The sequence below is a fragment of the Branchiostoma lanceolatum genome, chromosome 9 (genome assembly GCF_035083965.1).
Source record: "Branchiostoma lanceolatum isolate klBraLanc5 chromosome 9, klBraLanc5.hap2, whole genome shotgun sequence".
In the NCBI taxonomy this organism is placed as follows: domain Eukaryota; kingdom Metazoa; phylum Chordata; class Leptocardii; order Amphioxiformes; family Branchiostomatidae; genus Branchiostoma; species Branchiostoma lanceolatum.
In genome coordinates, this window is record NC_089730.1 from 12,035,057 (window position 1) to 12,053,262 (window position 18,206).

At 41.2% G+C, this 18,206-nt stretch overlaps 1 protein-coding gene across 8 annotated transcripts in view; it reads left to right on the plus strand.

Annotated features, from left to right (window-relative positions):
* Positions 1–18,206, plus strand: part of LOC136441476 (collagen alpha-1(XI) chain-like) — an 82,371-nt gene that overhangs the window by 14,712 nt on the left and 49,453 nt on the right. For all 8 annotated transcript variants that reach the window (XM_066437776.1, XM_066437774.1, XM_066437777.1 and 5 more), the window contains exons 3-5: positions 11,272–11,430; positions 11,652–11,871; positions 15,313–15,490. In XM_066437776.1, coding sequence (XP_066293873.1) covers positions 11,272–11,430; positions 11,652–11,871; positions 15,313–15,490 — 557 coding nt within the window. The remainder of the gene's footprint in view (positions 1–11,271; positions 11,431–11,651; positions 11,872–15,312; positions 15,491–18,206) is intronic.

Consider the following 18,206-nt stretch of genomic DNA (forward strand, 5'->3'; position numbering starts at 1 on the left):
TCTATGTCAACCTCAGGGTCAAGGAATGCCTGGCTCTTCTGGTGCTCTTGAGAGCGACCATAAATCACAAACCCTTGATTCCCTTTCCAAGGAAGTCCAGGATGACCTTACTACTTCGAAGATCTAGTCCATATAACGGGTTACAAAGAAAGAAGGGTAGCTAAAATCTTTTTATCTGACCAAGGAGGCTCCTTGGTCTGACATACTTTCAGTTTCTTGTTTGGCAGACTTTTGTTCTGTTTTAAGTATGAACCATGCCTCTACATGTACCCACCACTTACTTTGGAAGCAGATGTAGGGTGGTGGGTTGCTTTGTTTCAGAAAAAAGTTGTGGGCGGAAAAAAGTTCTCCTAGAAAAGGTGTGAAAATGCACACAGAAATAAGCTGAAACAGTACATCCGCTTCGAGAATCCCCAGGACTGCCGTCACGCATTCTAAGCCAAGGCTGTGATCTAACAATAGAACCAGGATGTAGCGGAGTAACTACGAACTGTGCCACTAGTAACCCAAAGCTGTGTACCTCTTGCCAGGGAACCAGGACGATGTCTCCTCCACATTCACCCATGAGATGATGATGAGAACATACCGCCTGTCACCCACACTTGGTGCACGGCCAGGCCTCACAGAGATCTGACCTTGCACAGAACTCTCTCACCTATGGAGGGAGCAGTGACTTCTGCACATCAAGTCTTTGTTCTGCGGGAATCTGCCACTGATCTGCATGTAGGACTTTGGCTGGATGCATTCCCTTGTACATACGTTACCTTAGTCTCTACCAGACTAATATTTGCCAGGGGAGTTTGGCCCCCATAGGGTAGGGTTTCATTCACAGGGAAATGTTAACCTGCCCGCAGACTCCTGGTCAAGAAATAATTTTTTTTGACGAATTCTACGATCCATACCTCATACTCATAGGAAGGCCTGGTGGAGGCTACATATATCTACCTGGCTATGGGATATTGTATTGTCAGGTATAAGTCCAGGCCCTCAGTAGGCCCAGGACTAACTAAGTCTAAATCAGAGTGATATCTTGAGGGAGGACATGATCAGAGGTTATTCAGACCAATCTCCATTGTCATTGTGGAACCAAGGAGTGGAGGAAGAATGACAAGGGTTGGAACAGTTGATGTACACAGTACCTTATGATTGATATGACTTCACACCACACTTTAAAACACTGTCTGGCTAGATGTCGGACATTAATGTGTCTGGCCAAGGGCAGACAGGTGACCCCCTTCTGACCCGACCAGTGTTTATTGCTCTATCCTAGCCTGGCTTGGTTTGAATTAAGCAGTAATTACAGAAGCTTGAAAATTGGTTTGAATATCAGAATGCCTGGTACTAGATTGTACATCCCATTTCCTGGTGTTAGTCTTGAAAGCAAAGGAAGCCGGGTGAAGTAGGTGCGGATGTGTCAGTATATGGTTGTCAGACCATCACTGTCCTTCATTCCAGGCCTTCTTTTAATCCCCTCCTGACAATCTTGATTAAATACTTTGACCTTTGGCCTTTCCTGTATGACTTTGGGTTTAATGGACTTGTGGAAACACTCATGATTACTTCTATATATATATATTTACTCTCTCTCTCTCTATATATATATATATATATATATATACTCTGCATTCCTCCATACAAGAGATTTAAAGTTTACCAACTTAATGTTAAACAAGGTTCAAGGATAATTCTTTGAGTATAAGGCATCTGAAGATTGAAGACCTTCTCACTTTTTGTCACAGTAGATTAAGATATCTCATTCAAGGGAAAAGGTCAGAAGTGGGTCTGCAACTCCACAAGGTCAAGTTCTGAATGTCATGTCATAATGATTAGCTTATCTTTTGTCCACGTCAGGATAATTTGGTTTGGAATGAAGACATTACACAACGTTCCCATCAGATGTTGTGATGCATACAATGTCCATGCTAATCAGCAGTGCCTTTAGATGTGAGTGATTATGTTTACAAGTATCATGCCTGTATTTTGAGATGTATTTATATCATAGTAAAATGATCCACTAGACCTTATCAAGTTATAAATAATACCTCCCAACCAGATGGAAGATGTACACAGGTCAGGAAATAACTCTTTATGTAACTACTTTGGGACCAGAGATTCAGTTTCACTTGTTGTCACTTATAGCACCAATGTCAACAGTAGTCGGTCCCAGGAGGGCCTACCCACTGTGGGGTGAGGGGAGGTCAGGGTGGGGGTTAGTCCTGCTTTACTAAATCCTGGGTAATCCACATGGTCTGCATTCCTCTTCCGTTCTTTATGACAAAAACTCTTGGCCCCTGGCACTTCTATGCCACATACAGTGGACTGGTATCCAGGCATGTTCAAACTGATAGAATACTACACAGGTATCTGGCTGAGATGAGGAGCAATTAAAATAAGAGTATTGCCATGTTTGATGTTTTAACCTTTGAATATCACAGGGCAATTATAAAACCTATTTCTGATTGCCCTTTACATATGAGTCTAACTTTGGCCCTTTCCATTGCTGGAAATTCTTTCCATTGCCAGAATGGAACTAAGCTTGCTATAAGAATGACAAGTGAACCCTGTAGAGGATTGACCAGGTAATATGTTCCAATACTTGGCTTCTAAGGTCTGGAAGATTGGAATGTACTATTGTAACATTTCACCTAGATCTAACTTGAATTGATTATTGTGTCAGTAGATTATCAACAAGTTGCAGTGGAATAGTTTCAACTAACTTGGACAGCTGCGTCTTATTTGTGCAGTACCAGTTGAATGGAAACAAGTTTGGAACATCTTAACTTAAACGTGTCGTCAACTTTATATTAGAATCATGAAAGTTTCATTTTCTTTGTCACCATGATATCATGGTGACAAAGAAAATGAAAATTTCTTACACTCATTTGAACCCTGGTAGATAAAAAATGTTGAAGGGCTGAAATCGTCTCCCTGAATACTGTAGGGACGAAGTATGTTCTCAGCCTAGCTTGAAGAGTTGACTTGATCCCTTTACTGCTGAACAGCCAAATCATCACACACTGACCTTGTCCAGCACAGGACTGACCCAGACATGCCAGAAGAAGTCAAGAAATTGAAGAATCACTGTCCTCAATTAGCACAGTAATGAATGATTGCTGCCCTTACTTCTTTTATTGGCCCCTGGTTTCTGTTATCTACCAGGGTTAGAATAGCCTGGATGCCAGACCCCCAAACTCTAAAATATATATCACCACACAATAGATATTTTAGAGTTTGGGGGTCTGCCATCCAGGCTAGGGTTAGAAATGTCATATCTTTCTCGCAGTATCATGTGATTTCCTTTGGGTTTTCCAGCTGATGAAGAAGTCATGCATGCAACAGTTTCTTGAAAGACTCAAAAGAGCAAATACAGTATTCTAGTAGTAACGTTGGGTAACCTAAATTCGGGATTTTTCCGATAATGGTTGACTGAAATCAATCTAGCAGAACAATAAACCATCCTTTTTTTCTATAATTCTGTCAGTATCATGTACTATCTTTGCACTAATAATATATATGGTAGATTTTGTCTCTAGTCGTGCTGACACCATAATATTTCAACTTGAAACTACCGTCCGCCGCACGCACAATGACAGTGTTGTCGGACAGGGGGGCACATTAATTCGGGAGAGAAGATTCGTCTTGAATATCTTACCGCTAATCACATTTTATACAGCAGCTATTCGTTCCATCCTTGGCTTGAGGAGAGTGCTATGGATATAGACGTGTCCAAGTAAAAAAAATACACGAAAAAACGGCCGTAACGCATACATCAGGCCAGTTCGGGAACAACCCGTGTGTTGAGTCGGTAGAACTTCACTCAAAGTCGGGCCCATCGTCATCATCGGGCAACGTGTAACGTTACATTATTCATGGTAAGTTAGCTGGATGCCGTAGCAATGGTAATACTACTATGTCCATGTGTTCCTTGTTGTGTTAGGAGCAAACTTTGAGGAAAATATCTTCCTCAGTCCACTATCACACGCAGCATTTAGACAAAAAAGTGTTCCTCACAAACCTTTGCCGTCTGCTTGACAACAGGATTCTGGTTAACAATATGGCGGCGGGAAAATACACGTGCCGTAGGTTGTAGCAACAGAGAGGAGTTTTGATGATTGATCACACTTAGAGTCCAGTTGTAGGTTAGCACAAGAGATTCTAATTAGTTGTCTTGTAAATAATTGTGTTTAGCAGGCAGGAGATGTGACATTTGTCTTATAAACCAGCGAACAACCGTGCAGTGTGAGTCTCCCACGAAGCCCCCAGACTCTGTCAATAAGGGACGGAGAGGTTTTGACGTCGCCAACTTCTAATGCATGGTTATCGAAGCTTTTCAGACAGTGTTCTGAATGCGTTAGTCTGTCAAGTTTGCATTTCTAGCGGTATTACTGATGTTGCATCTAGCACATATCCCTAAATACCCCGTTTTCGAAAAATCCCGACTTTAAGTACCCCACGAATTTAGGTTACCCAACGTTATATGCACAAGAGCATTTTTTTCACTGTAACAAACTCAAAAAGATGATTTATTTTATTATATTGCTCAGTGCTCAGGAGAGGGGAACTATCTTGTTTTCTCTTTATGTTTCTTCAAATTCTTGTTACCTTTTTCCTTTTTTAAATTCCTGTCTTTCTGTAGTATCTGCCTAGCGTTTTTTTCCCTAGCTCTACCCAGTGTTGGAATCCGGATCCACCAGCACCTGTGGTTGATTATTTGCTAGACACAGAAGTATGTGAAAAATAGGAAGAGAAGGCGCCCCTATCCTCAAAGGAAGTCAGGAAAGCGAAGATTACTGGTATGAAACTGTTCACAGACTAATAAGAGTAGGGAACAAACCAATCAAGAAAACTGTCAAGCCACCAAAATATGTTCCAGGTATCCAAGTGGGAAGTATGATTGATTGTAACCCTTATACCTGAAGTTGTTTGTGGTACCTAAGACCTTTGACTGCTGTCACTTCTGTCATGGAAATGACTCACACAACTGTTTATTGTATCAAACTTAATGTCACACAAGGGTTGGAGATTCTGTTTGAACCAAGTCTCAAGTTGAAAGGGTCATTCAGTGATTGATAATGCCTGCACATGTAAAAAATCAGAAGTCAGAATAGTCTCTGAGAATGTCAACATGCCAGCATAGTTTTGAGGAGGCGGTTCCCTGCCCATCCATCACATCTAGGTTTGAATTATAATCAGGTCATCACACTCCTGGATGGCTTCCAATGTGAAGCAGATGGTTTTATGGGGGAGGATCAGTGACACTGCAGGATGAACCAGTTCTGTTCCCACATCCTGTCCTCTAATTGTGGTCAGCCAACATTGGATGCAAGTGTTCACTGCTAGTGAACTTAGACTGGTACTACTGTATGTTGATTTAGTCCATGTGGTAGTTGTTGGTGGTAGCAACTATGGATATAAAGCAAATATAGGCTTTCTTTAGATTTATTTTCCAGGTCAGTTTTTAGTCCTCGATAAAAAGTCACATCAAAGAAAGTCTATAGTTATGCTATCTGTAAGCATCTACATCCAGAGGATGACAAAGTGGTTCCCGTCCCATCAATGGACGAACACACACACACACACAGAGGTCTTGTTTGTAACTTGGTGCCTTCTATATAGACCAGTTGGGTCTAACTGCAGGAAAATGTCACATTGAAGGTAATGCCAAATTGCCAATCACTGATAGTAATCTTTGCTGAAGGAATGTTCATTTGGTGTCCACTATATGTCACTAGAGTAGTCTTTAAGTTTAAGAATCTTTGCAGTCATTGTGATTGTGTGGAGATGACATATAGGCCATAGCTAGGTTCTCTAGATCTGTTATCATTACAGTTTGGATGACAGTCAGGGTAGATCCTCTGTCTAGGTCAGGCCTCACCCAGGAGGATTGCTGGCAGCATCCCCATCTCTGTATCCAAGCTGATGGATACTGTCCAATTCCAATAGAAGACCTGTGTTACTGACTACAGCTACATGTAGGTCCAACAACTGTCCCCATGTTCTATGATGTATCGAGAACATGGTAGTTTGGCACTGCTCAATGTGTGAAGTCTAACCAGATGTGTCATGGCCCTTTGACTTTGAACTAGATCTATCATGATCCCTTCCAACAAAAACACAGGTGGGAGGAGTGTGCTGGGGTTTTTGTCTAAACCTTCATTACTGTAACCCCCAGGGATGATTTTGGGCTAGCCTTCCTGTGGTTACTTAGGACATCTTCCAAAAAGAAACTTGGAATCCGCCTTGAATGTCAGGATGGGTAAAGTAAGGTCACATCAAGATGTGGGGAGACTTAGGGTCATTACAAATGAGACAATGACACTTTATTCAATACTAGTATTGTATTATAACTGTTCAGGTCAGAAGATGGTCAATTCCTTACTTGTTTCTTGAAGATAATGAAAGTAATTGAGACAACAGGGTGCAACCATATGCAGAAATATCTTGAACTTGGCAATGAATGAGACCAAGCTACCTGTTCCAGAGCAACTGGGGTGTTTGGAAATATCTTCATTTATTTTCTTTCCCGCTCCTTTTCAAATAACCATCCCAGATGTCACTAGGGAGAGTAGAGATCATGACTGCCCTTCGTCTGCGACCATTCTATACAGTGTTGTAAGTTCTATTGACTTTGACAGAGAATCTTTTGATATGCCAAAAGCAGTACACATTGTACGATCCAATCCGATTGAACGTATGGCTGGTATTAGTTTGATTAGAGGTTCATTCACAGCCTGGAGACAAACTTGTCCTACAGAGGAACATTGTATGGATCCTCTCCTTTCTCCAGATGCTATAGTGCTATGCTACGCTGAAATGTCATTTGGGTGTGATTCTAGTTCCCCCAGCTGCCTGTATCTCCCCTCCTGGTCCTGTGAATGATTGACATTCCCCTCACCTACCCAGGCTGGGAGATAGTGCAGATGGAGGTCAACTCAAGTGGAAAAGTATCTGCAGGCTTGGAATTTCCACATTTTGCAATATCAGGAGGTCTTCTTGATGTCTGGTGTCCCTGTTAGATGGACAGACTGTCATTTTATCTGTCAACTTTGGGTTACTTTGAGCTGTGTTGATAAAAGAAAGCAAAAAAGGGTTAGTAGGCCATCACAGTGGCGTGCCTACAGTCAGTAATATTCAGGGCCCCATTACCTTCTTCTTCTTCTTCTTCGATACTGTTATTTCTCAGGACATGGTAATACATGTAGCTAAACTGCAGGATCACAAAATGAAGACTTACCGTTTCTTTCTAGTGATCATCACTTCAGTCTTCATTATATTGTTTTCATAATCCCTTTCAAAAGTGTTGTATCAGCTAGTGGCAACTAACCAGATCAATATGTCCAGCTGTTGAAAAAGAGGACTTCATTACCTTGGATCTTACTTAAGTTTAAAAAACATGTAGAAGTTATCCCTTCATGCATGGACATATTTGAAGTTTGTTGCACATTGGATTGCTGTTGATCTAGCACCTGACAAGCAAATTATTCTGATGTTAGATACACTGGGAGTGTTGTAGCAACAGTTGCTGCTCTAGCTCGTTGAGTTGTAATTTTTCAGGCAAGAACGTTTAAGTACATGTATAATATTATGTACATGTATGCTGGTTTGTTGTGCATACAAGATAAGTCAGGTCTGAAGCTGATAGCAGGGAAGCTAGACTAAGTCTTCTTGTACTTTGATCATTGACAGATTGAGTCCCTTTCAGGTCTTTAACTGCCTATCTCCATCCCTATTCTAACCCTATCCCTATTTTACTTCTATCTATCCTTGTTATATCTATAGATAATTGCCCCTCAGACATGTTGGCTCATCCCCAGTGTTTAGACTCCAGTGTTGTGCAGTGCTATTTATGTTCTCTCTCCATTTGTGGCAGACAGGGAGTTGGGTTTCCAGTGTCACCTGGGTTATCAGGTCCATTTTCACCACAACAACCACAGGCAGCCTGCCCCTCCACCAACCTCTGCTGCCTTGTGTGGCGCTTATGTCTATCCTGGACTTAACTGTTCTATTACTGGACAATTTTTACACATAAATATTATGTAATCATGTTGTCAAGTTCCATATCCACTCAACTCTATTCTGTACTAGTAGTTGCCTTCTTCAGGCCTTGCACGCAATATATTCTCTACTCCATCAGAGCTTAATTTTCCTGTTTTAGAAGTGACCTTTTATGTCTGCTGTCCTGACAACTAGACGACCCTTCTGACGAATGCCTGTGGAGAAAGATATTTTCTCAAAGTGGAAGTTGACCTGTTGTACCAGTTATGGTGAGTCATGAGAGAAATGTAGGTTTGTTGAAGATTGGTTATGGCTGGTGAGTGTTCTCTCCTGTGGTTTGGAGCGCTGCTCAGTATGATCATGTCAAAGACAGACACATGCTTTTCATTTGCTTGAGATTTCTACCCTGTCTGGAGGCCTTTGCAGGTCAGAATTCCAGCTCCTCTAGGAGGTAGCCTGCCTCCAAATCCCAAATGATATCTCATTCATTACACACTTGAACAGCTCCTAGTTTATCTGTTTTACAACTAATGTACATAGCATAAACTAATGCCATTACTATGATGAGAGTGATGCTTATGGTAAGAAAGGAATCAAATAGCGAAAACAGAAAAAGTAATCATCCAAGACTGAGACAAACCATCACCATGGCTGGTTTCTTCCAGAAAAGGCAGGCTGCAGGCACAAAATGGGATTTGATGCTTTTGCCATCCTGGGAGGGGAGATGGGCTGTGTATATCAATTTGCAGGCACCCAGACTGAAAAGTCTTATTGCCTTTACAGATTAGATCTGAGGAAAAGCAGGATTTGTCAGAAAGCCTGGTTCAGGATTCCACAGGATGCTGTTTTTATTTCGTACCATAAAGTTACATCTTAACCTTTCATGTCACGCTTCATTGCAGGCTCATAAATACTCCAGTTGAAGCTGGGTAGTTGGGAGGAAAGGTTATCTCAGACTGCCCTTCCCTGGAGGGGTCAATGACATATGATTGTAGAACGCAAGAGTGTGGGACAGGGACAGACAGACAGATGGTTTGTAATGTGGTTCGACTGTGGCTATCTCAACTATGTGGTACATCTGGTGGGAAGGGGACCTACAAACAGATGCTGGGACAGGGGTACATTCTCCGGACTTGCTTTAACCAGACTCCTGAGTCTATGTTTGCATTCCTTCATCAGATATTGACCGAGTTTCTTTTCTTCTTTAATATATTCATTGCCCAGCTTTGAACAAGACAAGACAAAGGTATGAACTAAGAGAAGTTTTGAGTGGTCAGGTTTATGTTAGATAGAGGGGGAAAAAGATTTTTAATATTCTTTAAGTCTGCCTTTCTGAAGATCTACATGTAGCTGTTACTGTATACTGTAATTTCAAGAAAAGTACAATGGTTAATACATTATTGGAGAATTTTTTTCATTGGTAGGAAATCTTAATCACTGCATATTATATGTGATATGAAATAATAGGATTTTCGATGCACTCGGATCTTAGATCTCGGATGTTGTATCATACCAGGTACTTTGTAGCATTTGTGTCCCCTGTTTGCGTGACAAGGACTACAATGTAAATTGTTGAACCCTTACATCCACAATTAGCTTTGTGAAAGAATTCCATTGTGCCCAGTTACAGCAACCGAGTCAGCAGCTGGCACTGTGGTTTTCTTTCATTTTGGCAAAACCTTAACTCTGGCATTCCTTCCTGATGCTTCCCTTGATACCCCTTTTGAAGATCTAAGCAAATTATTGGTGCCCCCCTTTGTAACCTGGTAGTGGTAGCTATGCAGGAGAATTCCCAGTGCCTTCTTATCCAACTGCAAGCATACTTCTTAGCAACCGAAGTAACATTTCCAAAGCAACTTAAGGTTAAACCAAGCCTTTTCAAAATGGTGCCAAAGAGGAATAGCGAAAAAAGGTTAGGCACTTAGAATACATATAGTCCCACCACAACATGAGGGTATTCCCCTTGTTGATTCAAAAGCATTGGGAATTAGTACAAAGAATGGCACTTGCCAAGCATCCAACTTCAAAGACTTTGAATTTTCAAGTTTTCATACTGTGTAGCTCTTCTGTGTGGTGAATGTGTTGTTGCCCATTTGACTTGATTTCAGCCACATCCCAGTTTAAAGCAAATTAAAGATATTCAGTTCTTTATACTGTGTGATTTTATTGTCCTGTAGGATAAAAGAATGATTAATCAAATTGACTATATGATGTCCATCAGTTTGTAAATCAATTAGCAAGCTATGGCCCTCCAACAACATGAACAATGGTCTTTTTGACAGGTGAATTGTTTTATAACCTCTCATTAATGCAGACCCCAGCATTATATTTGCTCTCCTCATTTGCTGTATGTGTAACTTCAAGTGTTTCAGAACTATGGTCAGCACAACTTTGTGGATGACAGTCTATCCTGGACCTACATTTGTAATCCTAGTTGTGATAACTGGTCAGCCAAAGTGAGCATGCCACAGCTTCCTGTTAAAGATACAACTTAAGGTTAATCGGAGAGATAATTGCTGTAGAGTAAAGAGCTAAGGATTAAGAGGATATGGAGAGCTTAACAAGATCTATTTTAGCTGGAATAAACTAAAGCAGGCACATTATTATTGGTCTCTATGTTATAGATAGCTGTAACCATATTATTACTATCACAAGTTACAGACCAAATGGTTCTCCCAGAAAGGACAATACTAAAACTGGTTCTGAACATCCATAAAACTTGGCATAGATAGTTTTTATATCATTGAGGTATAGAAAGAGTCTGTCTTTGTGCTTTTTGTGTCCTTGTCCTTGTTGTGACAAGGTTGTGCTCTTCTGTCAGTGACATTCTGTTGGACATTCCAAGGGGCAGGAGAAGCACTGGCCCCTCCTTTATCCCTGGAGATGCAGAAGAGCTCCATTGAAATGCTGGGCATGACAATTAGTACTGATAGATAAAGGTTTGCATTGTCTGGTATATTGATGGATGACGTGATGTTTTCGATGGATGACTGTGGTTTGCTGTTTGCCGGTGTGACATTTGCCTACTGACATGGATGGATGGATGAAGACTAGTAACAAAATGGATGGATGGATGCGTGCGTGCGTGCATGCGTGCGCATGCATTCAAGATGGAAGGATGGATAGAAATAGATGCCAAATGGATTGATAACTGATTAGTAAAAACAATGACTAGAAATTTTAGATGTTGTACATGTCGATTATTACCAATTCTAGGCTTCTCATGTCTGAAAAAGCTAACCCTGTACTGACATTACGTCTTCTGTCTTGTTACAGGGTCTGCAGACCTCATAGATATTTTTCAATTAAGGGGATTACCAAAGGGGATCAACAAAGCAATAGGTTTCTGTGAAAACCGGCCTGATGGACCTGATGTGGCGTACAAAGTTTCAAAAGATGCAACACTCGTGGTTCCCACCACAGAGCTCTTCCCAAGTAAGTAACTTTTTGTTTGTCCATTAATTGTAACCTTTCCAAGCAGGCATGAACAGAACAAACTGGGTTCATCTCAATGCAGAATGCTCAGACCAAACTCACTGGACCAAAGTTAATCTTTAACACATGAGAAAAACGCCATCGAACAGAGTATTGAAATTGTATGGCTTTGACCAATCTCATTCTGTTCAAAGTATGCTAACGTTCTCTTCTGATTGCAGATGGTGCTGAGAAGACTTTCCCTCTTGACTTCTCGGTGTTATTAACAGTGAAGCCTTCGCTTGCATCACGGTCCTACATCTTCACTGTCATTGTTGACAATGTTGTGCAGCTTGGTATTGAACTGGCCGATTCCGACGGGACATTCCTTGTTGAGGACGATACCGGCAGACCAGGCTTTGAGGAATCACCTCGATTTAACTTCAATGCAGCAGACGGACAGTGAGTGGAAACTCCTTTTTTTCCATTAGCATGAAAGTTTATTTGTGCTGGTAGTTCAAGTGAATAACTGGTCATGACAGAGAAGACAGACACCATGTTCGTTCTACTGCCAGGGAATTTCCCTAGCTCTTTTAGACAAGCGCAATGAACAGTGGACCACAACTCAACAGCCCATCCTGAGGACTGCAACCCTTTCTAGTAGCATGCATTTCACCACAGACTTCTCCTGGTTTAGAAGAAAGTTTGTGTCAGCATCAAATCTTACAGGGCACAGCCAATCCCTGTATCAGGCGAGGGTGGGCAAAATGCAAAATGAAGAAAGCACATTGCGGTTCAGTCCTTTCTCTTTCAATACCGTGCACTGATAGTCTTTGGTCACATTGCATTGCGTAGGTCTGCCACCATTGGGACAAAATTTGTAGGTCAAAAAGTTACGTAAACTTTCTGTGCACGTGCATGAATGTCACTTAGTCAATAGGATAGGAGGTGGAAGAGAGATGGGCTGTTCTCCTAGACTGACCCAAACAGGAAAGGTCAGACTGTTATGTCTTTAAGGACAGTTGTTGTGTCTTAATGAATTGTACATTGCCACAAACATCTCCTCTTCACAGTAGCTCTAGATCTAACTACATGCGTATTGCCCTAAGAAAGGCTGATACAACCTTCCTAACATTTGGCATGATGATGACATTTCACTTCAAACAGAGATGACCTTTTCTTAGTGATGCGGTTACCATTGTTTCCTGTTTCCTGTCATTTCAATGAATCCAGAGGTTGAACTTTTACCCGCAATGAATCTTATTAGTCAGCCTTAGAATCTTTTTTAAAATCCAAATGCAGGGAAAGACTGTGGCAATTTGATCTGCAAGGGAATCGAGTTTAAATCGCACGCTAACAGGACATTTAAGGCAGTCAGGTTACTTCTTGCTTATTGATCAATTACGTAGTATACTTCTCTTACGGTGTGTCTTAAGGACAGGCAGGTACATCTGAGGACATGGCCGCCTGTGTCTGTTCCCTGAATGCATACAGGCCCGTCCAAATGCTTACACCGAACGCTTCAGTTGGTCTAAGTAAATTCCTTTCGGATCAGTGAAAGTGAATTCCTTGCCAGGCCTACTGTCAATATTAGAAGAGGGTGATATTTACCCTTGCCACTTGAGTACCTATAGATCTACTCCCTCTGTTTGCTTCGCGCCAAAACAACACACTGCGGCTGTTTCTGTGGGTGCATGGGAGGTCTATGCTCTACTTTTGTATAGTTGTATTGAAGACTTATCAAACAGTATTGCTGCAATTACATTTGCAGATGGAGAAGCGGACAAAGACAAAGAACAGCCAACTACACATTTCTCTTAAAGGAAAGTCAAAGACATAACAGTTTTTTTTCTAACTTTTTTCTCCAATGATTTTCACACCTGCATTTCTTTGGCAAACTTTGGCAATAATTTGGCAAATCTCTGTCAATAATTAGCATTTCGATCTGTTCTGCAATTTGTCTTATACTTTGTCAGCTTTTCACATATCTTCAGAAGGAAAGCTGCAAATGAAAATTGCCTGAATTTTACCTGGAGTCAAGTCCTTCATGTGGTATCACTTTTACTGATGGAATCATATCATCAGACACTTAGAAAAAATCTTCAGCTGGATACAGTTGCATGTCTGTATTGCATAAACTGTAAACTGACACAAGGTGTAACACACTAGAGGAGTCTAGTTCTATTATTAGACTAAGTACATGCTGCGCAAGGGACTGATTAATTTGAGCCCTCCCACAACTGGGCATACTCCCACTCTCTTCAGTAACTATAGATCTGTAATGTGCTTGAGATGTGGCTTTCCTCAAACAATGAGCAAATGCAGATCACCCTCTCCAAAAAACTGCAATCCCTGACAGAAATGTGCAAATTGGTGTTCTGAACACCAAAGGCTGTTTCTTAAGTCGACATTATTGTCTAATGTGACAAAGAAGTGTGATTGTTGAGAACTAAACTAAAAGCCTCCTTTGACCATGACAATGTTATTTAATGTTTGGTGCCCTGCATGGCATTATTCTTTTTAGTTCAAAACCGTTATGGGCTTTATGATTTCTTTTAAAAGTCAACGATTTGGCCCAATCTGGCCTTTGTAAGTTTCCCATTCTGCCAAGAGCTGTTGGCATCAACAACTCCAGTGCTGAATACCATTATCTCCACTCTCTACTGACAGCAGCAGCAACATGTTGTTTAGCCAAGGCAAATAACCCACATGCTGTAGCTATCAGGGTTGGAAAAGGTTTTAAAAATTCACTTGCCCGAACCAACTTTTCCCTGGCCTGAAATGTGAACAACGTATTTCCATGCATTTTGACTCATAGCGAGGGAATTATTTTGTTTTTAAGTAATAAAAGCACTTTAAAGTGTGTAATGTGATCTGGACAAACTTGTAGACTTTGGGATGGAGATAGTTAAAAGAGGATGTTCTTAGGCGTCCAAAATATTGCACTTGAGGACATCCACTTGCCCGACCAGCAGTTTGACTTGCCCGGGACAATTGGGGAAATGGACTTGCCCAACCCTGGCTAGCAGACTGAGAGTACATACCATTGTGGTCAGTGGTTGCCCAAACTCGTTTGCAAGGAAATATTTGGTCACTTGCCCAGGACCAGGATAGGGATTCCCTGGTCTGACTGCCAGACGTCTTGGAGATGCTCCAAGTCGGCCTGTTCTGCCCAACTCCAAACATTGCCACTTCTATGCAAGGACTGTGGCTACAATGCCCTGCCGACATAACAAGTCTTGCCCCTGAACTTGATGCACCAGTGGCCTAATGAACCACTTGGAGTTAGGCCAGCAACTGTGGGGTTGCATCAGTGCCACAATGGTGTGCTTTGTCCTTTGGTTACCAATCCTACTACTGGACCAGAAGGTTGACCAAACATGAAAAGTGTGCAATCCCCCATTCTATGCACATTTTGTACTCATTAAAAAATCTCTGGGAATCTCCTTGGTACGTCGACTTGTATGATACAGATCTGGAGGAAAGCTTTCTGTTAACCTAAAACTGGATTCCGACTGGGTATATGCACATCATCAATTTTCGTTTTTTTACTTGTTGTTCAATACACCATGCAATGAAGTGGAAATGTAACCCTTAATTTCTTTGTAGTTCTTTATGAGTCCTTTGACAATTGTTGTTGCCATACCGAACAACTCAGTTGCAGTTTGAGATCAACAGGTCCTGACCATGAATTGACTATAGAATTCAACATTGATTTGCTATCTTATTTGTTAACTTGGACATTGAACGAAAGGTTAGATTCAATTACAAGTCACCGCAATGTTTTTGCTAACATTTCTAATATTTTCAAATCATTGTTTAACACTTTCTAAATATTTTCTAAAGAACTATCAATCTAAATTAGTTCACTGAAGTGTATTTCCTTGTCTACCATTATTTCAGGTGGCACAGAATAGCATTCAGTGTTCAGAGGAACAAGGTCTCCATGATTATGGACTGTGACACCGAAAACGAAGTAACCATGGACTTGGACCGCTCCCCAGGACAGGAAGGTGCCATCAGTACCAACGGCATGACTGCTCTCTTCAGACATTTCCTCCGAGAGGATGTTGCTTTTGAGGTGAGTGTCAATGTGTCAGTGTGCCTTGTATTGAGATAACTTCTGTCATAGTCTAATGGTCTTCTTGAGTATTTTTTCCCCATCCTTTTCAATTCAAAAGTATGTTGTTCAGTACATTGCAATCCCTTTTGTTAAGGAGGATGAAAACATGTAGACATGTTATTTTTATTCCTTGTTTATGTTTCCATATCTTTGGTGAAATATGGTTTGGTCATACTGTATAATTCAATGATCGGCTGTTTATGTCATTTCACTGCTGGTTCCTTATGATAGCCTCGGGCTAGGGCAGTCTCAGCTGTCTGTCCTGCTGCAGTAGATCTAGAGCTAGTGAATAAGTAAAAATGGTTTCTAATCCTGCTTCTGGATTAGGAGGTCAGGAGATCATATCCCAGCTTACCCAGTTGTTATCTCAGCATACCTGGGTGTGAACTCCAAGCTGTGTCTTAAGTGTTAGCTGACAGTTTGCTCTCCTTTTCTTTGTCTTTGTCAAAAGCAATTGCAGTGATAAGAACCACCACACTGCTATAAATGAGGCACTGACTTTACATCTGCAAAAGTAATGCTCAGTACACTGTCCAGCTGTCAAAATTCAGTGTCCCCACTGTAAAGATGGAAAGACCTGCTAGCTATAGCTGCAATGGGTAGAAGAAAAAAAAACATGCACAGAAAAAAAGTTGCACCTCCAAGTGAACTATAATGAGAAAACTTAAAACTATTGCATGTTTTATCTTGAAATTGATTGGTGGGATTAATTTTTCCAGCTTGGTTCACCTTGATTTCTCCCGAGTTTCATGATACCCGGAGGGTTTGTACAGAACAACAGGAGTTGAAGGATTTTCTTTTTGTCTTCCTTCAGGCAAGTCTTTCCTTCACCCTGAACTTGCTAGAACAGACAGGAATTTCCCAGCAGGAGGAATGTTGCTTTATTGGATACTTAATTTAAACCAGTGGGCAAACCAGTTGTGCCTGGAGGGTGGGTTTTATAAGGCCTGACTGTATCTGATTACATCTCATCATTATCTCACTGTCCTCTGCACAAACAAAAACCTCTGGATTCCCTTATCAACTCTGCTAGTTTCCAGCCACATGTCTGATTGATGGTCCATCAAAGCTGATATTGCATGTAATGGCAGGAAGAGAGGAAGTATTGGAAGGTGATTAGAGGCCTACTTTCTTGCTCTTCGAACTGAAGTAGTGTAGATGTCAGAAGCATGTCGCTGGATCTCAATGTGCAAAGTGTAAGATTAATCTATCACATGTGCCTACAGTGCTTGCAAATCAGAAAAAGTTCAGTGGTGAAAGGAAGTACATTGTAAGTAATGGTTTCAGCCTGAACAATGCCCCATCTGAAACCCTGTTAGAAATTAAGGACTATTGTCAACCCGATATTAAAGAACGTACTATGAGGCCATCTCAAGAATGTCTTCAACACCTGGATATCTGAAATATGTATAAAGTATGTATACCTTGGAGATTGGTTAGTCTCTCTCATCATATTCTGCTGTCAAGATCTCTCTGCGTTTCTCTTTGTTTAATGTCACTTTGGCCTGATACTGTGATAGTCTGAAGGTACATGTCCCTGGTAGAATTTTGAGAGTTGGCATTATAACTATATTTGTGCATTCAAGAATTTGAAAACTAGAATTTGAGAAACATTTGTAGACATGAGGAAGTTACATCTCCCAGCCAGGACAGCTTACCTGTGATTGGCTGACATCTGTGTAAACCATAGCCAATCAGCATTCATGTAGAAACGTTCTTGCCTCTGGTTCTATTTCTGGCACCCTGTGCTCACATTCCTTTTCTTCATACTTACCACATAGCACCGCCCTGTACTAGGAAAGGGTTGTTGACCTTCAGGCCAGAATGGGGCCAGGTGAAGGTCAGAGTCAAAGGTCATTCATCAGTCCACACCAATTTGTGCTGGTGACTAAAAGCTGCTGTGCCAAGACCTGTAAAAACAACATTGAGGGGCATGTGTAGGATTGGAGGGACCCCCTTCAAGGCCGTTAACTATTCCAGATGCTTCTTGGGGCAGCCTAGTATGCAGATATTTTTTTTTGGTTTGTCAGAAGGCTCAAACACTGAACTCAAATAACCACCATGCCATCAATGCTTCTTTCCAAGATGTGCTACTTACCCATTTCACATGTTATGCTGAAGGCAAAATCTTGTCTCCATAAGCTTCTTTACTTCGGTGTTGCATCAGATTCAGAAGTTTAGGAATCTACCAGTAGTTGTCTTCATTGGTATCTGAAAATCATGATCAAAACGTCTCAATGTGACTCATTGGGAATCATCAGACTTGAAATGGTAACCTTGAATATGTCGCAACTATTTTTATATTCACAGTAAGTAAGTCACCTTTCCATTTGGAAATGAACCAAAGAGCCTCTGATGTCCTGTGGAGCTGACACAGTTGGATGTCAGTAAATCACCAAGGCCAGAGGTCGCATTACACAGTTGGGACCCCACTGTCAAAGTCCTCCAGTCCTCTTGGGTTTTCTAAGGAATTTACAATCTTGTGGGACAATCTGGAGGGAAAAACAAAGACTTCAATCAATCATCTTGTCCCAAATAAATGGAAGACACTAGAGCCTTACCTATTGTCTGCATGCAAGGACACAAAAAACAATGTGATCAAGTTTATGTAAACTATGCAGTCAGTCGCAGAGGCTGTCACTGTAGATATTTTGACTATCAAGATGTGTTTAAA